This window comes from Anolis sagrei, chromosome 5, assembly GCF_037176765.1.
Source record: "Anolis sagrei isolate rAnoSag1 chromosome 5, rAnoSag1.mat, whole genome shotgun sequence".
NCBI classification, from domain to species: Eukaryota; Metazoa; Chordata; class Lepidosauria; order Squamata; family Dactyloidae; genus Anolis; species Anolis sagrei.
The window spans coordinates 26,240,640-26,261,609 of record NC_090025.1 but is presented as its reverse complement, the minus strand read 5'-3'; the positions used below and the strand labels follow the sequence as shown (position 1 = coordinate 26,261,609).

The 20,970-nt window shown below is 40.5% G+C and overlaps 1 protein-coding gene across 1 annotated transcript; it reads left to right on the top strand.

Annotated features, from left to right (window-relative positions):
• The first annotated feature begins 8,118 nt into the window (after positions 1-8,118).
• LOC132776983 (alcohol dehydrogenase 1B-like) lies at positions 8,119-20,666 on the top strand. The gene is made up of 9 exons (XM_067468607.1): positions 8,119-8,209; positions 10,083-10,184; positions 11,965-12,103; positions 14,589-14,676; positions 14,798-15,017; positions 17,168-17,431; positions 17,777-17,912; positions 18,170-18,308; positions 20,007-20,666. The coding sequence occupies exons 1-9, from the start codon at positions 8,192-8,194 to the stop codon at positions 20,029-20,031; spliced, it is 1,131 nt and encodes a 376-aa protein (XP_067324708.1). The 5' UTR covers positions 8,119-8,191; the 3' UTR covers positions 20,032-20,666.
• Positions 20,667-20,970: the final 304 nt, after the last annotated feature.

The window sequence follows — 20,970 nt, the reverse complement described above, 5'->3', positions numbered from 1 at the left end:
CTTTCATTCTGATGAGGATTTTAGTGTAGGTTTCTTTTAAATTGCAATGCATGACAATTTGAGCCAAACTTAACAATTACATTTTTACCTCCTAATGTAAATGAGGCTGAATTTGATTTTTCATTTTATTAATGACTAGTTTAGGTACCTGGCAGTGTCTGGGTTGGGTGTTTGGTATTTTATAACACTATTTTTAAAAAGCCATTGTTTTTGGATTTAATGAAAAGTCCCTTTAAGAAAATGGATAAGGATGTGGGTGGACTACAACTCACATCATGAGAGGCTAACCCTCCCCCCCCCCCGCCCCCGAAACCCCACCAGTACTTAAAGTTGGTTATCTTACGTATGTATGCTAAGTTTGGTCCAGACCCGTCATCAGTGGGTTTCATAGTGCTCTCTGGATGTGGTGTGAACTACAGCTCCAATCATTCTAGGTCATTCCCCCAAACCCCTCCATTTTCTGTTGGTCATTGAGAGGGGGATGTCTGTGTGCCAGGTTTGCTTTAGATCTGTCATCATATTTATTTTCCACAGCACAGCATATTTCTAAATATAATTATATACTCCAGTGTTTTAGGATATATGAATACTCAATGAAAAAGTCTCCTAAAAGCTTTACTGCAACAGGAAGAAAATTGCAGAAATTATTCATTCTACAAATGAGAGTAAAATAATAAAAATCACAATGACTCACTTTCAGATGTGAGAATAAAAGGGTGAAAGATTTACATCCCTAACTGATAAGAAAGTGAGACACCATGGCAGTGAAACCAGCATAAAGGCAACAGTGAAATGTAATTTGGAGAAAGATATTAGGAACCTGGGTTACTTTTTAAAGAAGCTGTGAGCTTGGATCTTTAGGCAATTCTGATCTGTTTGCCTATTTTGGGGAGCACAAAGATGTCAGATGAAAAAGAAAGGAAGGAATGAAGGAATCAGTATGTTTGCTTAATTGTTTAAAGAGAGAACAACAAAAAGAAAAGGGGAAAATACTGTAGGCCTGGGTAACAACGCAAAAATTTGTTTCTAAAATCGATTCGTTTTTGGGGGGGTTTTGCGTTTCGTTATTTAAAATAATTACAAAATTTTCCTTAAAAAAAGTTCGGTATTTACAAAATTTCGTTAATATTAACGAATCAATTCGTTAAGATGGCGGACCCCCCGCGCATGCGCAAATCACTTCCGAAACTTCGTTATTGGTGCGGGGTCGATTCGTTAAGGTTATAACGAATCGATTCGTTAAAATGGCGGACGTGATTTGCGCATGCACAAAAACGACTTCCGAAACTTCGTTATTAAATACGAATCGATTCGCTATTAAAATAATAACGAATCGATTCATTAAAATGGCAGACGCGATTGCGCAATGCTAAATGCTCTATAAACAAAATCATTTCATAAAATAAATCAAATAAAATAATCAAATAGAACAAAATATTAAGATATTAAATAAAAAAGTAATAAGTCTGAGTCAAAACGGAGTCAATTTAATAATATAATGAAATAAACAATAATATAATAATAAAATTTAAATAAATAAAATATAAATAATAATAAATAATAATAATTTATAAATAATAATAATAAATAATAATAATAAATAATATAAAATTATATAATATATACAATATAATATAATATAATATAATAATATATTATTATATATATTATATAAATGAAATAAATAATAATATAAATATTTAAATAAAATATAATTAAATTTATAAAATATTTATAAAATATAATTATAAATAATAATAAAATAATATATAAAATTAAATTATAAATTATTAATATATAAAAATAATGTTATTATAAAAACTTAGAAAGTAAATATAAGAAATAAATAAAGAAAAAGTAACAAAAAGTAACAGAAATTGCACTTTGAAAAAACTCTGAAAATTATCTGGGAAGTATTGCATACATACTAATTTCTGTAGCAGTATTGCAAGTTAAGTAAGAAGGACCAACTTCACATTTGGGTGGTGTATCTTAATGTGCATCCTTAGCCCTGTTGTGGCAAGATGCCTCATATCTTTTCCTCTGCTGACGCTCACACCGCAATGCCTGCAAACTGCCAAAGTGGCCCTCTCATTATGGACGTCGTAATGATCCCATAGGAGCGATCTCGGCCTACCCCTACTAGGCACTTCAGATGTACTCATGCTCGTGTTTGGACTGTCGGTGTTTGTGGAAGGGAGTATAATTGTTGGTTGTTTCTGTAGCTCGCCCTCCATCAGCATGCAGTCCTCTTGATCACTAATTCCTGTGGTGGAAGCACATTCCATATTGTCTTCCTCCCATTCCTCTGACACGTCCGCCTCCTCGCCCTCCTCTTCATAACAAGTAGTATCAGAGGTACTTGGAAGGACATCAGGATCTGAACGTAGAGTCTTTCGAACTGATGAAGAAGAAGGTTCTGCCATCTCACAGCTGGTTGAAGCATCTGGGTGTTTCAATAACCATCTCGTCGGATGAATGTTCCCTTCTTGTCAATGTGTTCATCTTCAGTCCCCTGCCTTTCTTCGGTATTCGCGATAGCACTTGGCCCTTGCGACTAGAAAAGCCGGGAAGGAAGCGTTTCATCACACTGGTTGGAACTACACAAATAATGAGCAAAAGGACCGCACTGGTTGGAACTACACAAATAATGAGCGAGCACTGTCTTATAGCACTTTGTGTTGGCCAAAGGACCGCACTGGTTGGAACTACACAAATAATGAGCGAGCACTGTCTTATAGCACTTTGTGTTGGCCAAAGAACCGCACTGGTTGGAACTACACAAATGATGAGCGAGCATTGTATTATGTAGCACTTTGTGTTGGCAAAAGGAGCGCACTGGTTGGAACTACACAAATAATGAGCAAAAGGAGCGCACTGGTTGGAACTACACAAATAATGAGCGAGCACTGTCTTATAGCACTTTGTGTTGGCCAAAGGACCGCACTGGTTGGAACTACACAAATGATGAGCGAGCATTGTATTATGTAGCACTTTGTGTTGGCAAAAGGAGTGCACTGGTTGGAACTACACAAATAATGAGCAAAAGGACCGCACTGGTTGGAACTACACAAATAATGAGCGAGCACTGTCTTATAGCACTTTGTGTTGGCCAAAGGACTGCACTGGTTGGAACTACACAAATGAGCGAGCACTGTATTATAGCACTTTCTGTTGGCAAAAGGAGCGCACTGGTTGGAACTACACAAATGACAAACGCACACACAGGCACAGAAGGGTCTTTCCTTTTTTTAGAATATTTTTTGATTTTTTTTAAGAATAAAAGAAAGGTATTTTTCAAAAATATTTAAAAATGGAAAATTAACCAAATGCTTGCCCTGCTGTGAAGCAAACACAGCCACAGGCCAGGGACAAATGCACACACAGGCACACAAGGGTCTTTTCTTTTTTTAGAATATTTTTTGATTTTTTTGAAGAATAAAAGACAAATATTTATCAGAAATATTTAAAAATGGAAAATTAACCAAATGCTCGCCCTGCTGTGAAGCAAACACAGCCACAGGCCAGGGACAAATGCACACACAGGCACACAAGGGTCTTTTCTTTTTTTAGAATATTTTTTGATTTTTTTGAAGAATAAAAGACAAATATTTATCAGAAATATTTAAAAATGGAAAATTAACCAAATGCTCGCCCTGCTGTGAAGCAAACACAGCCACAGGCCAGGGACAAACGCACACACAGGCACACAAGGGTCTTTTCTTTTTTTAGAATATTTTTTGATTTTTTTGAAGAATAAAAGAGAAATATTTATCAGAAATATTTAAAAATGGAAAATTAACCAAAAACTTGCCCTGCTGTGAAGCAAACACAGCCACAGCCCAGGGACAAATGCACACACAGGCACACAAGGGTCTTTCCTTTTTTTAGAATATTTTTTTGTTTTTTTTTAAGAATAAAAGAAAGGTATTTTTCAAAAATATTTAAAAATGGAAAATTAACCAAATGCTCTCCCCGCTGTGGAGCCAACAGCCACAAGACAGGGGGAAACGCACACACAGGCACACAAGATTCTTTCCTTTTTTTAGAATATTATTTGATTTTTTTTAAGAAAGGTATTTTTCAAAAATATTTAAAAATGGAAAATTAACAAATTAACAAAAACCGCCCTCGCTCTCCCAACAACAGAATTAAGGAATTAAGGAATCAATGCAAGGAAATCCAGCTTAGCCAACCAAGCCAAGCCAATGCAAGCCAATGCAAGCCAATGCAAGCCAATGCAAGCCGCCCTCCCGGACCTCCCTTCTCCCTTGCCTCCGTCTGCAACAATGAGCAAAGCGGCCACGCGGAGCCGCTTTTAAAGGGCTTCCCGGCCAATCAAAATCAGCCACGATGCACTGCTTGGGTGCTTGGGAGCGCCGGATTGGCTCCCAGGCACCAGCATCCTCCATCCCATTTCCGAAACGGGCGGAAGCTCGTAAAAAGGCTGGAGGATGCCGTTTCGTTATTGAAAAACCCTTCCGGGTTTGAAAAAATGTTTTGTATTCATTTCGTAATTGTTAAATATAACGAATATTTAACGAATTACAAAATTAACGAACGAAACCGCCCAGGCCTAGGAAATAGCTATCTCAAAGGATCATTGAAAGCCACAAGCACATGGACCATTACAAGATTTTCTAATTGCCAATTATAGATGGGTCCAAATGGGCACTTCGTATTTGCATATGGTGTGCTCTCCACCTGGCAAAGTGAGAGAGGAGATTAGAGACGTGACTACACCCAAGGCAAGCAGGGGCGTGCAGGAAAGCAGATATGCTTCTTTTTTCTCTTTTATATCACATTTTTCACGTGTTAGATTCTGCAGTTAAGATAACAAGAGGATAATCTAAGCTGACACATCCCGCGTTGCAGAATTAGAACTGCCATCCCATTTCTGAATGCCAAATATGCATTTTGCACAGTCATCTGAATTAATTTCATGATTAAACATAATTTCCTAAGCAACATATTATCACAATGAGTACCTATGAAGAGGTGTGTGTGCTGTGTTTGTGTGTATATGACATATAGCCTTAGCTCCTTGGTTGTTTGCTGCAAAACTTTCACTTCATATTGTGTTTTTTCAAACTTTCTTGGCAGCCTCTCAGTTTTAAACTCTCTTTCAGAGATCTAGACAAAGGAATTTGTTATGTAAAAGTATACTTTCTGAATGCCTCTTTGTCTGAAACAGAAGGAGAGCCTATTTGTTCTTGGCCTTGTCTATATGAATAGCCATGCAACAATATGCCTCTCTCAGTGTATATATTCTATTCTCCAAAACATTCCCAAGGAACCCCAGGAAAATCTACTCCAGCCCACTTCTTTCAGACAACAGTGTAAACGACAGTGCTATCAAAAGCTAGTAGAATATTGTTTTCCTTTCAAAGTAAAATGTTACTAGTTTTTGTTTTGACAGCCCATGGAAATCTTTGGTCAAAATATTTTCTAGGAGTGTGAACATTTTGTCCTGGAAGCAGGCATGTAGCTGGGGGGGGGGGGGGGGGGGAGGCCTTGGGGGGCTTCAGCCCCCCCCCCCCCCAAAATTCTCATGATGGTTCGCAAAAAGGCCTTACTAGTGCATTATTTAAAGTGTTATGTTTATTCATATCATGATCTGATCACCATACTCAATATATCCCATATGCATGGGGGTATTGGGGTAACGATACAAAAGGTTTGCTAGGATAGACTCTCTTTCACTCAGACTCAGCCCCCCCCCCCCCCCCCCCGAATCGAAATCCTGGCTACGGGCCTGCCTGGAAGTATAAAAACCCTCTCTGCATCCCCTGGACCATAACTATTAAAGATCAGTATCTAACCTTCCTTTTTGGGGAAAAATTATTGGGAAGGCAGTTGCCCTCCAATTCCAGCCAGTCTTGGATAGCACACATTTCCTTGACCTATTTCAAACCGGCTTCAGAGTAGGATATAGAGTTGAGAGTGCAATGGTCGCCTTAGTGGATGATCTCCATCTAAACCTTGACAAGGGATGTAAGTCTCTGTTGGTGCTTCTAGACCTCTCAGCAGCATTTGATACCAATGACCATGGTATCCTCTGGACCACCTGGAAAAGACTGGGAATCGGCAGTACTGTCCTGCAATGGTTCCAGTCATGCCTCTCAGGTAGGTTCCAAAAAAGGAGCTGTTATGTCACATCCCACAAGGTACCATTCTGTCCCAAATGCTTTTTAATATTTTCATCAAACCACGGAAGAGGTCATCTGGAGGCATGGGGTGGTGTTTTATCAGTATATTGATGATACCCAAATATATTTCTCAGCTAAGGATAGCCTGGAGGACCTAATGGGCTGGATTAGGAAAAACAAATTGAGACTGAATCCAGACAAACAGAAGTGCTGGATATAGTGAACCTGGATTTAATGTGGTCATGGGACCAGTCATATGTGGCCATATTTTATGGGCTCTCCCATACAAAACACATTATACCTATGCTATTCTGACTCTTGTGTGCAGTATTCATTTCTTCCATTTCCTCTGTTTCCTTCTGTACCTTTGGTTCTTTGGGAGCCCATAACTGTAAGGGCCCTCCCGAATGAAAACCCGCCCACAATGAAAGCAAGTGGGAGCCGATCTCAGCTCCTCCTCTGCTTTTCGGCAACACTGTTTAACCTTTTTTATTAATTCCCCAACCAAAAAAAAAAAAAAAACCAAACCCTCATTCCCTGAAAACTTCTACCAGTTATCTGTCCTCTTCCAGAGGTCATCGCTCTTCCTTACCTGGAAGTGGGAAGCTTTAAAATGCCTTGGAAAGAGTGTGTGACTGCTTGCTGGCATGGTGCAGGCCTGGGAGAGAAAGCAGGTGTGTGCCTGCCTGCAGCACCTCTCCTCTAGAGTAGACAGCTTTAAGAACAAGAAGCCTCCTTAAAGCATGCATGCCTGCCTGCAGCTGAGCACCTCTTCTCTAGAGTAGAAACAGATAATAACAGATAAGAAGCCTCCTTAAAGCATGCGCACCTGCCTCTCCTCTTGAATGGAAACAGTTTAAATTCCTAAAATGACGGGATGGTGAGCCTGAGAACACCCCCCCCCCCCCCGCCCATAATGGGCCAATAGAAAATGGATCTTTCAGCACCCACAGCAAAAACAGATATCTGCCCTTCCAAATTCAGTAGGCTCCCAAAAATTTATCTGTGCCCCCACCGAAAGCCAGGACACAAAAATGTATCTAGGTTTACCCAGATTCCACAAGTCTAATTCTGACGCTAGTAAAATCAATGGCATTTAGCCTGAAGAAGAGAAGGCTGAGATGAGATATGATAGCCATGTATAAATATGTGAGAGGAAGCCACAGGGAGGAGGGAGCAAGCTTGTTTTCTGCTTCCCTGGAGACTAGGACATGGAACAATGGCTTCAAACTACAAGAAAGGAGATTCCATCTGAACATGAGGAAGAACTTCCTGATTGTGAGAGCCGTTCAGCAGGGGAACTCTCTACCGGAGTGTGGTGGAGGCTCCTTCTTTGGAAGCTTTAAACAGAGGCTGGATGGCCATCTGTCAGGGGTGATTTAAATGCAATATTCCTGCTTCTTGGCAGGGGGTTGGACTGGATGGCCCATGAGGTCTCTTCCGACTCTTTGATTCTATGATTCTATGATTTCATTGGCAATTGTCTTTTCATTTATTTTGGATGCTGAAGTGTGGTTTTTTATTGAATTAGTATGGATTCCTAATGTCTTCAAATTTACTGACTTCCCTCAGTATTAAGATGTACTACGGTACCGCGAGTCAGTACCAAATTTAAGCACAAGCCAAGAATATAGGGCCTCTTCAACTTGGCATAGCTCATTGCCTAAACATGAACTTATCCAGCCTTTGCGGTGAACACTCTCATGTGACCATATTCCAATCGTTCCAATACAGGCAGTTCCAAGTTACAAATACCTGACTCCTAGTTAAGAATGAAGATGAGGCAACAGGAAATGAGAAAAATCTCTCCATCAGAAGAACAACTCTCTCCTAGAAGAGTAATCATTGGAAAAAACGTATCTCAACTGAAGCTGTATAATGGAATGACAGTAAACAAAGTGGCAGGAGGAGTGGCCAGGTTCTTCGGGTGGGACTTAGTAAATACTGGACTTAATCCAGCTACGTTAAAAGGGAAATTTGTTCCGTCTAGGAGGCAGAGTAGAAGCACTGAGAAAGGCTTGCAATTTGCAAAGGGTAGAATCATGAGCACTGCAGGGAAAGTAAGTAGATAATTTATTTTAATATAAATCACAGTGTGTGCGTTCTGGTCATATCTCTTAGGCAGGTCCCAGATGGTGATGGTTCGGGACAACCGCTCTACAAAAAAGGAGCTGTTATGTGGCATCTCAAAAGGTGCCATTCTATCCTCACTGCTCTTTAATGAAGTTGCTGGGAGAAATCATCCATAGGCATGAGGCAGGGTATTGGTATGCTTGTGACACTCAAATATCTTTCTCCATGCCTTCAAAAACAGCCTCAGCTAAGGATAGTGTATCTCCTCTCAATGAATTGCTAGAGGAGGTAATGGCTGGATGAAGAAAAACAAATTGAAACTGAATCCAGACAAAACAGAGGTGCTTGCCATCAAGGGTTTTAATCTGGGAATGGAGGTGTGTCGAACAGTTCTGGATGGGGTTACTCTCCCCCAAAAGACTGTGTTCACAGCTTGGGGGTGCTCCTGGATCCGTCCCTCCAAATGTCAGCCCAGGTAGATGCAATGATGACCACCCCCACTCCCCTCCCAGTTCTGGAATTCTCTCCCCAGGGAGATTAGATTAGTCCCCACCCTGTCCATCTTCTGGAAAGACTTGAAGACTTGGATGTTCCAATGTGCCTTTGAATATTGGTTTAGCTATTGATTAAGTCTGCCTAGCCCTAATCTTCTGTTTGGATCTCCAGCACTTCATTCCCAGTCCCAACCCTACAGTTTGCATTTGCACAAGCCCTTGTCATGCCCTATTAATCTCAAATCTGTACATGCCCACTTCTCTCGGCAACTGGTTGTTTGCTGTTTGGTTTATGCTGTATGATGTCTTACATTTTATTGATTTTATTGTGCTAATATATTTTATTGTTATACATTTTTAACTGTATTACTTTGTAACCTTTGTTTATATTGGGCTTGGTCCCAACGTCAGCTGCCCCAAATCCCTTCGGGAAGATGGAGGCAGGATATAAGAATAAAGTTGTTGTTGTTGTTGTTATACAATGGTCAGGAGTGCTGACTATCAGCTTTAGCTGATATGCCAGCTGCACCCCTTCCAGATTTGGAGGACCTAGAGATGGTAGTGCATGCACTGGTGACCTCAAGATGGCCCTTCTGCAGTATGCTTTACACTGGGCTACTTTTGTACAAAGTTTGAAAACTCCAGCTCATTCAAAATATGGCAGCCAGATTGGTTACAGAACATCTAGGAGTGAGCATATTACATCTATCCTAGACTCACTCCACTGGCTGCCCATTAATTTCCAGGCAAAGCACAATGTGTTGGTTTTGACCTTTAAAGGCCTACATGGTTTGGATCCTGATTACCTACAGGATCGCCTTCTCCTGCACAATCCGCCCTGCACACTGAGGTCTTTTGGGGGGGGGGGCAGCTACTCCATCCAACCAGACCCCAACTGGTAACCATCACGCAGAGGGCCTTTTCATTGGCCACTTAAAGACTGTGGAACAACCTGTCGGAAGAGCTCTGACAACTAAATGAGGTGTTGGAATGTTAAAACCAAAATGATAGTAGAAAATGAAGAAATCCTAAGCTAAACCTTTTCAGATTTCAGGCGTGAGGAGTACACTATGAGCAGCTTCTTTGGGCTGCAAGTGTAAGCAGTCTAACTCAGAACTTGGAAAAATTAGTCTTGGGAACTAAATTCCCACACTACCCCAGTTAGCATGATCAATGGCTGAGCTGGCAGGGAGACTAGTAAAGTCATATAATTTTTTTTAAAAAGCAATTTGTCCTGGCCCTACAAACAGGCACCATTGACCATTACGAGAATAAACTGTAAACGGCTATTAAAATGTGTAAAGGAATAAATAAAAATGTCTCTTTCATATAAATATAAACTGTCCTATTTCCTATTTTTTTGCAGGTCATTAAATGTAAAGCAGCCGTACTCTTTGAAGTTAATCAACCGCTTAGCATTGTGGAAATAGAAGTGGCCCCTCCAAAAGCACATGAAGTTCGCATTAAGGTAAAATAAACAATCTTAAAAATGGATTGGTTGAGATTATTAGGATTTACACACATTCATTCAAAGCAGGTAGGCTCAATCATTAGCTGGAGGTAGCTGTCTCTGTTGGGAGCATCTACCTCAAGTTGGGAAGACTGAGAACTTTTTTCTCTTCCATTTCTCCCAAGCATCCTAAATTAAACTAGTGCAGGGTGGTGGTGTATTATAAGTGTTAAAAGTAGGCGGAATGGTTAATCCAGGGGGATAGAATATATGCAAAAATATGGAAGGGGTGCATCATGTTCTTTACCTCCTGATTCCTGCAGCTGGCAGTCTGCTACTAGATCAGAACTCTGGTGGACCAGAGCTCAAGATGCCTCCACTATGTCCTTCTAGCTAGCTAGTGGTTCTCAACCTGGGATCCCCAGATGTTTTTGGCCTTCAACTCCCAGAAATCCTAACAGCTGGTAAACTGGCTGGGATTTCTGGGAGTTGTAGGCCAAAAACATCTGGGGACCCCAGGTTGAAAACCACTGAGTTAGGCACACACAAGGACAAAAGCGTCCCCCATAATCTTTCAATGGTCTTCTCTAATGCCCCACCTACACTGCCAGATTATGTGCTTTGAACCAGATTATATGGCAGTCTGGAAGGGATCTAAGTCTCAGAAAATGACCTCATTGTTGTTACTCCATGTACAGGAAAGTAGACAGATACTCCTTCCCCATCACCTCACTTTCCCACAGCCGCTCCATGGCAATGTTGGGCAGGAGGAATGTGAACACTGTGGGGAAATGAATGGAATTCCACCTGGGTTTAATTTAATGCCCATCTCCTGAAGTAAATCTGAAGGTCAATGGGGAGCATGAAAGGACAAAGCTGTGTTTGGAATAGTTCTGTTTTTGGATAACAGGTTTCAGAATTTCCCAAACAGCATGGGCAGTGATCATGTTGGCGAGGGGATTTTGGAGGTTTTAGTCCAAAACAGTAACTTTTCAAACTGCTGCCTCCTGTAGAATTCTGGGCTTCGTAGTTTAGGGAGAAGCCATTAACAGCCCCACAAAACTACAAACCCCAGAAGTCTTCAGGAAGCATTAACCAGATTTAAAGTGGATACATTCTCTAGTGTGATGAAGTGGAAAAGTTATTGTTTCAGACTAAAACCTCCAGAATCCCCTAGCCAACATGGTCACTGCCCATGCTGTCTGGGCAATTCTGGGAGCTGTTGTCCAAAAAACAGAGGCGGCCCTAGGTAATTTTCAACAGTAATCAAACAGTATTTTGCGCCGCCCCCCCCCCCCCCCAACCAATCACTGAAATATATTTTCTGTTTGTCATGGGAGTTCTGTGTGCCATCTTTGGTGGAGTTCAGAATGCTCTTTGGTTGTAGGTGAACTATACATCCCAGTAACTACAACTCGCATATGTCAAGGTCTATTTTCCCCCAAAAGCGCCTCAAGAGCGCCCCTGGGCAAAATCAACTATACTGCAAATGCTTACTTTGCGTAATGGGTTGAGCCACCCCTGCCAAAAACAGAACTATTACAAACACAGCCATGTGTTTTCATGCTATGTGTTATGGACAGCCATGGGAGCAACAAAGTCAGCTTCAGTTTGGTGAAAGTTGTTATTCCAAAACTTTATTTCTTTGTAATTGTTCTGCCAGATATCTTACCCTCTTCTTTGTAAATCAATATCAAAACTGATATTGATAGGCAAAACAAGAAAAATCCTTAAATAACTGCATGGAATTTCCAAGTGGGAAGAAATTGTCTATAGCAATATTTTATCTTTCTTACAGATCTTGGCTTCTGGAATCTGTGGCTCGGATGACCATGTACTGAATGGTATACTAAAAGTGAACCTCCCAGTTATTCCTGGTCATGAAGCACTTGGTGTTGTGGAGAGCATTGGGGAAGGAGTTACTTACGTGAAACCAGGTATGGCAAAGCACACAGAGAGCAATGAAACAAAACACATGCATAAACATAATGACAAAGACTAATTCTGCCAACTAATGGCTAATAATATTGTTTATTGTTCAAATGTGATTTTGACGTTTCAGTGAGCAATGCTGAAAAGGAAGCAGATACAATCCAGATAGCTTTTTTGTTGAAGGATAGTAATAATTCTATAAAGAACATTTCCAAATTTCTTTCTTTTCTTTAAAAAGGATTTCCTGGAGCAATTGTTCTACTATCACCCACCCTACTCAGGCACCCAAACACAGAGCAAATAAGATTTCATTTGCTGGATATTCATGACTGGATAGTCAGGTTGGATATTCATGTCTGGCAGGCATGTAGCCGGGGGGGGGGGGGCTTGGGGGGCTTCAGCCCCACCTCCGAAATTCTCATGGTGGTCTGCGAAAAGGCCTTACTGGTACATTATTTAAACTGTTATGTTTATTCATATCATGATCTGATCACCATGTTCAATATATCTCATATGCATGGGGGTATTGGGGTAACGATACAACAGGTTTGCTAGGGTAGACCCTCTTTCACTCAGACTCAGCCCCCCCCCCCCGAATCAAACTCAGCCTTCCACCCGCCCCCCCCCCCCCCCCGCCCCCGAATCAAAATCCTGGCTACGGGCCTGATGTCTGGAAAGTCAAACTCTTTTGCTTCCTTTATAATGTAACTATTTATAAAAACTTTTCATAGTTATTAGATCTTCACATCTCATCATTCTGTAGGAAAATGATGGTATGTTTTGGTTCACAAAGATGAAGAAACTGTAGAGTTGGAGAAGATGTGGAATAAGGAAACCAAATGATGAAGGAAGTGGAGCCATTTTATTATAAAGAGATGATGTTATTTTGAGTCCTCTTTAGCTTTAAACGTAGGGGGAGAAGGAGAAACTTGATAGAAATCAGTACAATTTTGCATAGTTTCAAGAAAGTGGATAGATATACAGTGTTCCCTGACTCCTTCGCAGTTCGCTTATTGTGGATTCGCTGTTTTGCGGTTTTCCCTGCACGGCACTCCTCCTCGCCTTCCCTCTTTCCCTCCCACTCTCTCTCACACTTTGCCTTCTCTTTTCTCTCCTCTTTTCCCTCTCTTCCTCCCTCTCTCGGGCGCTCATGCCACCCACCCCTGGCAAGATGGATACTTTTGCCTGTGCGGACCTCCTCCTCCTCCTCACCTTCCCTCCCTCCCTTCTTGCCTTCCTTCCTCCTCCGTTTTCCCTCCTGAGACTGTGGGAGAAAGAAAAAGAGGAGGAGGAAGAAGAAGATGGGGATAGGGAGGAACCGGAGGGAGCTGCTGGAGCCACTGCCTCTTCAGCCAAATCTACTCCAGTGGCAGCTCCTGCAGAAGCAGTACAAGCTGAGTAAGAGGGAGAAGAGGCAGGAAAGCAGAGAAGAAAGACATTTCTGCAGGAGCTTCTGCGGGAGCTGCTGCTGGAGTAGACTTGGCTGAAGGGGCAGCAGCTCCTGCAGAAGCAGTACAAGATGAGTGAAAGGGAGAAGAGGAGAGAAAGCAGAGAGGAAAAATGAAGGAAAAGTGTGTGTGGGGGGGGGGGAGGGAGTGTCCCTACATTGTGGTATTTCACTTATCGTGGGAGGTCCTGGAACGTAACCTCCACAATAAGTGAGGGAACACTGTATACCCTATCTTTCTCCATCTGGCACAACTTTTAAACATAGGGTCTACTGAATGGTGGGAGATTTGATAAAACAAAATACCCATGTACTTCTTCTCCCAGTGCTCAAAGTTAAATTATGTTCTGTTGCAAGATGATGGCCACCAACCTCTGTCTGTTGCTAAAGAATTATTTTTTAAAAAAAATGGAATATACAAGAGCAATTTTAAATATGAAAATTTGCACAAAGTTAAATTATGGAATGTTCTGTTGCAAGATGATGGCCACCAACCTCTGTCTGTTGCTAAAGGGTTATTTTTTTTAAAACGGAACATACAGGAGCAATTTTAAATATGAAAACAGAAATATTTTAAGTCTATCTAGAAGTTAATTTCTTTTTATTCTGGATACACTGTTGCAAATAAAATATTTCCACACAGTGAGGGGGAAATTGCACATTCGGTTATATATTTTGAAATTGAAGGGTTTTTTTCTGGAGGGAATGTAGAGCATTGTATCTTTAGAAAGAGCACATGTCCATCCAGGTCTCCAGAGACAAGATTGCACAAAGTCACATAGGCTGGATAAATGTCCTTAGCAGTTATGATATTGATACATGCATCGGCCAAACTGTTCATCCAGCTTCATTTATCCTCCTTCTTCTCCCTGTTGGCAAGAACAGTCCTTATACATTGGGAATACTTTTCTAGAGAGTGCCAACTTATAAAGTTAAATTTTCTTTTGCAAATAATCTTGCTTTTTTGTGTGCAATAATTTGGACATATCAATAATGGCGGACCAACGTAGTCTAAAACGTACAATATTTTTTATAATTCCTAGGAGACAAAGTCATCCCACTCTTTCTCCCACAATGTGGGAAATGCCGAGCTTGCAAGAACCCTGAATGCAACTTGTGTGAAAAGTCTGAGTGAGTTTTCGTTATCATTTCCAACAGTATTAGAAAATACTAGTTGATTATTAAGGCTGCAGTTTTTCTTGTTATTGTTTAAAATCACACACACACATCTTTCCTTTTCCATGTTTTAAAGCACTTTCAAAGGTACTGGGTTAATGTATGATGGCACCAGCCGATTCTCTTACAAAGGGAAACCAGTTCACCATTTTGCTAACACCAGCACCTTTACCGAATACACCGTGGTGCAGGAAGATGCGGTGGCCAAAGTTGATCCTGCAGCTCCTCCTGAGAAAGCCTGTCTGATAGGCTGTGGATTTTCTACCGGCTATGGTGCTGCCACCAAAACTGCAAAGGTAGGCATTCAGGACATAGGTGCCTACCTGCAGAAGGAGGGATTTCTGCACACTGAATTTTGTCCCTGTGGTCTATCTGTTGTGGAGGTGTATTGCCAAATATTTCTACATGATTATATTTCATTGAAGTTCAGTAATTAGGAGTTTAAGCTAAATCTGATAAATCAGACTCAAATAGAGTAGTCTTCTTGTGAATTCTTGTGTGGTGTACGGTGGTACAGGTAAACACCATTGATTCCGTGAATCTAATCTACTTTGGACAAATGGCAAGATTCAGGATTTAATATCAGAATTCGCATACTTGCCTATTCTACAAAAGTGTTTTTGTAGACTAGGCATGTATATTATGAACTGTGTGCCATGGTTGTTTGTTCATTAGATGAATCTAAGTTAATAGACTTATTCAACAAATTTTTCTCTTCAACCTTAGTTCTCTCAGTAAGGTGTCACAAAATCATTTTGCATTCTGATATTCCAAACTAACTTTGTTACGCAAAAATGGAATGCTGCAAACTGACTGATGCCAATATAGTGAGGTACAGAAAGGTCTTACATTTGGCTACTTTGACATGCTGCAACTCTATCGTATTTAAATGATCTCTTTCTTCACCCACTTTTTCAATCCCCCTCTAGCTTTTGTGATGAAACAGAAATGATTGAACACATATAGTCAGTCCCTGGGTTATGAACATGATAGGTTCGCTCTTATGTAGAATTGGTATGCAAGTTGGAACAGGTACATCTATCTGTAAGTCGGAAAAGGCCTGGCAAGTACTGCTGGCTGGTGCATGAGGAGAACACACACGCCCAGGGTAAAATAAGTAGCGGCAAAAATTGCAGTCTTTGTAATTTGGCTAAAAAGGTGCACATGTTGCACTATAGCATTGAAACATCTTTTCACCCAGCACCACACCAGAGTCCAATAATTCTATCTAAAATGTTTATTAATGAAAACAGATAAAAAGGGAAAAAAGAGCAAGTCCAAAAAGGTCAGTAGAATAGAAAGTACAAAATAGCAGTAATCCAAAAATGCCAAAGTACATAAAGTCAAGACAACCAAAATCCACAGCAGTTCTTCATACATAAATCCATAAACATGAAAACAGGAACTTTTCCAAGGTAAACCCTTTCAGGAAACAAAGGCATGAACCAGAATAGGAAACTTGAGAATACTTGAATCAAAAACTTGAGAGCAGAGACAAGAGAGACAACTCTTATGGCAACATTGCCTCTTCTGAGAGGCTTGAAGCCACACCACTTAATTTAAGCCCATCCAGGCACCCATGAAATCATGCCAAAGACACCTGGCCTTCATGGTCGTATCTCAGATTCTCCGAGAATAACTTATTTGTTTATTTTTCACTCTTTGTGTTCTCAGGCCTAATCTAGTTTCCCCGAGAACACTCTCCATTGGCCTAAGGCCTTTTCTCAAGGGAACTGGAACTTTCACTTTCCTCTGTTGCCTGGGAACAAGCACAGAAATCTACATTGGTCTCATCTGCCTGCAACTTTCTCTGATCACTCACAGACTCCTCATTCTCTGACTCATTATCAGAAAAATCCTCTACCGCTTGATGAGCTAAAACAGCATATTACATTTGCTGCATGCTTAGAATTCTTTTTAAAAAAAACAAAAGTGTTAAGATACCAAAGCCTCCAGCAATGGAAAGGAAAACCAGATAAATAACCCTTCCTTCAATAAGTCTCTCTGGTATATCCCACCTCAGCTTCCTTGTGGTGCATCTATGCTGTAGAATAAATACAGCTTGACACCACTAACTACCCTGACTCAATGCTATAGAATCCTAGGGGCTGGCACTTTACAATGTCTTTAGCCTTCTCTGTTAAAGAATGCTGCTACCATCACCAAACTACAAATCCCAGGATTGCATACTGTTGAGCCAGGGAGAGAGATACAGACAGAACGGAAAGGAGAGGCATGATGGGGAGCTACAGATACAAATGGAAGAGGGGAGAGGCACAGAGCCAAAGGGGTGGGAGGAGAAAGATAGACACAAAGGAAAGGGAGGGAGGAGAGATACAGTCAGGATGAAAAGGAAAGATGGAGGAGACATACAGACACAAAGGAAAGGTAAGTGGAGAGATACAGGTGCAAAGGATCAATTTTTATTATGTTGATGTTCATGCAGGTGACTCCTGGTTCTTCTTGTGCTGTTTTTGGTCTGGGAGGAGTCGGCCTCCCAGTAGTCATGGGCTGTAAAGCAGCTGGAGCATCACGAATCATTGGGATTAACAGAAGCAAGGAAAAATTTCCCATAGCTAAAAAGCTGGGTGCCACCGAGTGTATAAGCCCTCTGGATTTCAAGAAGCCCATCAATGAAGTTCTGCTTGACATGACTGGTGGGGAAGGTGTGGACTATTCATTTGAAGTGGTTGGAAGCACAGAGACCATGGTATGTGTATGACATACATTGTATGATAGACCTAGAATGGGAAGGACTGGAGCTTATGCATTATGTCTCTAATTTTTATAGTGATTCTGCTCCAATAAACTGTATTTGGTTACAAAGCCCCATACAGCATGGGACTCATTTTATTCTCATTATTCCCTCCATTTTTGAGGTGTAACACATTCCTGCTACTTGATATAATGTTGAGAGAGTACTTTATTGTCTTAACGTCTTACATTGCTCCATATACTGATACAGGAATCCCTAAGTGAAGAGTTTTCATAGCAGGGCATATTGTAGGTATTTTCTTTCACTTGATCTGAATGTGAGATTTTGGATTTGCCTTAGATTGCTGCATTGGCTTCCTGCAACTTGAACTATGGCACCAGTGTGATAGTGGGTCTACCACCTTCAGCAGCAGAGATGACTTTGTCTCCAACGCTTATTTTTACAGGACGCACTTGGAAAGGCTCTCTATTCGGAGGTATGGCTTATACAATAATTAGTACCTGGGTGCTAAAATAATTTATTGTGTATTATGATCATGAGAAACTCAGTATGTGCTATTGCAATGGGATTTGTTGGGCAAGATGAGTGAGAAGATGAGGAGCTTTCCAAGTTTTATGTCTAAACAAAAAGTATAACTCCAGAAGCTGCTGAGACACCCAAGAGCCATAGACAGCAGCGCCAATAACAAGTCAATGTGTGCCCTGTCTTGACTGAGCGCAATCTTATTTATAGGCATGAGAGGCAAAGAAGATGTTCCTAAGCTGGTTTCAGAACTGATGGCAAAAAAGTTCAATCTGGATCCATTAATTACACATGTTCTGCCTTTTGATAAAATCAATGAAGGATTTGAATTGCTACGCAATAAGAAATGGTAAATATTTCCTCTTTTTCAATAGTCATCATTCCCATGGTTATTTTATTTATCGTGTCAGGAGCAACCAGACAGTTGTATTACATTTTTAACAAAACAAACAGACAGACAAAACACAAAGTTTGCAGGCTTGGTAGTTAAATGTCATTTGACCAGTATCTGGCCACTTGGAGTGCCTCTGGTGTTGCAGCAAGGAGGTCCTCCATTGTGCATGTAGCAGGGCTCAGGTTGCATTGCAGCAGGTGGTCTGTGGTTTGCTCTTCTCCACACTCGCATGTTGTGGATTCTACTTTGTAGCCCCATTTCTTAAGATTGGCTCTGCACCTCGTGGTTCCCATGGTGGAATCTGGCGATTTGAATGTGGGTAAAGCAAAGAATGTACTTGAGATTTTAGTCTAAACTTTAAAGGTGTTTTGCAGGATACTGGACCTGTTTGAAGGGATAGAGTTCATCATCCTGGATGGCTCATTTCAAGTTCTATACACAAAGTATTGTGTTATTGTTGTTGAAACTTCAAATATGATGTCATATGAAAGGTTTATTACTTAGAAACACAATATAGAGGAACAACTTCTCTTGGTCATGGATAAATGTCCATATTCATTTAGATAAACATAATAGTCCAATCTGTCTGATGATTTAAAGAGTCACTTGTAGATGTTGTCGAAGGGCAGGTTACAACAAGGTTACAACAAGGAAGGGGTGCTATAGGATATCTATTTTATGTATGTTGTTGTTCTTTTCATACTTGAAATTGTAGTATCAGAGACTTGTTTCCTGTTGAAATATTAAGAGGAATTCATTACCTGAAGAAGATGTTTTCATCACCAACACCAAAACAAGAAACACCCAGGATACCTTGTTGTAACCTGGTCACCATGTAGAACTCTTCTCTGACACAACCTTGGATGCCACAAATAGTCCTTTGAAAACGTCTACAAGTGACTCTTTAAATCATCAGACAGATTGGACTATTATGTTTATCTAAATGAATATGAACATGTATCCATGACTAAGAGAAGTTGTTCCTCTATATTGTGTTTAAAAGTAATAAACATTTCATATGACATCATATTTGAAGTTTCAACAACAATAACATAATACTTTGTATATCTCAGTAATAGATATGTGTTCTGTTCATTTCAAGTTTGGGCTACAATCCAGGAAAGGTTCTTCACCCTGTTTGTCTTTACCCAGTTGAAAATGATTTCAACCTTCTGAAATTTTCTGTGGAAATCTAGAGCTACAATTGTTGGGTAGGATCAGCCCTAACCAACTTAGATACCCAAAGGACTTCATCAAGCCCCCGGTGGCGCGGTGGCTTAAACTCCTGTGCCGGCAGGACTGAGGACCGACAGGTCGCAGGTTCGAATCCAGGGAGAGGCGAATGACTCCAGCTCCTCATGCGGGGACATGAGAGAAGCCTCCCACAAGGATGATAAAAACATCAAATCATCCGGGCATCCCCTGGCCAACGTTCTTGCAGACAGCCAATTCTCTCACACCAGAAACAACTTGCAGTTTCTCAAGTTGCTCCTGACACGACAAAAAAAAAATCAAGCCTACTGAAGTTATGATAAATCTAAACCTAAGCAAGTTCAGAGATACTGGAAATGATTTTGGGATTATTCTCAGTCTAACTCAAATATTTAAGATGTTATATTAAGTCACCTCATTTAACTTTCCATCTTGTTTCAGTATCCGTACTGTTCTGAAAATGTAAAGACCCTGGTGGAGAAAATACAAAATGGTTGGATTCCAACAGAACCATCAACATTATGGAACATCTGTGGAGAGAATTGCATAGTGTTGTATTACAAGTAGCAATACTGCTTTATCCATCTATAAACCAATCCTATTTTTCACAGCATGAAATATCAAATAACCTTGCCTTCTGATTCCTCTTCTCAATGCCTGAGAGACTTGTGTTTAATGAAGCCATAGCAAAATAATAATCATGGGGATATGGGATGTTATTCCGCAGATATATGCTTTTATCGGAATTGGTCTCATTGAATTAACTGCAGCATAGACTTTTGAGAGCAGAGGCATTACTAATCGCTATCTTGAAATGCATCATTAAAATCATTGTATAATTCTCAGTAATTCATCACCAACAGACAGTGATTAAATTATCGTAACTTGGACAGACTCCTTTCTGTATGTTTACATGAAATGCTGGATGTAAGTTGTAAATTGATATGATCTAAAACTTAATAAAAGATCAAGAACAACTTTGGTGAGGACTATGTGAAATAGACAGCTTGTGGAAAAAATGTACTAAAATTTCCAGAATCCCCCATCGAGCATAGCCAACAACCATGGCAGTCTAAAAAGTGTTTTGACGATAAGGATATAAGAAAAGATAACTTTCTTAATGTATTGTCTTGTATACTGAATAAGACATATTTAGTTATTATTTTCTGAAATCAGTTTAAGTATCCTTCGAACAGATTTCATCCATACTCAACTCTGGCCCCTTCCACACTGCTGTATAAAATCCACATTGAACTTGGTTATGTGGCAGTGTGGACTCAGATATCCCAGTTCAAAGCAGATATTGTGGGATTTTCTACCTGGATATTTTGGGTTATATGGCTGTGTGGAAGGGCCTTCTGATGGTTTAAGATTCCCATTCAAGAGACAGAAACCAAGTTTCCAG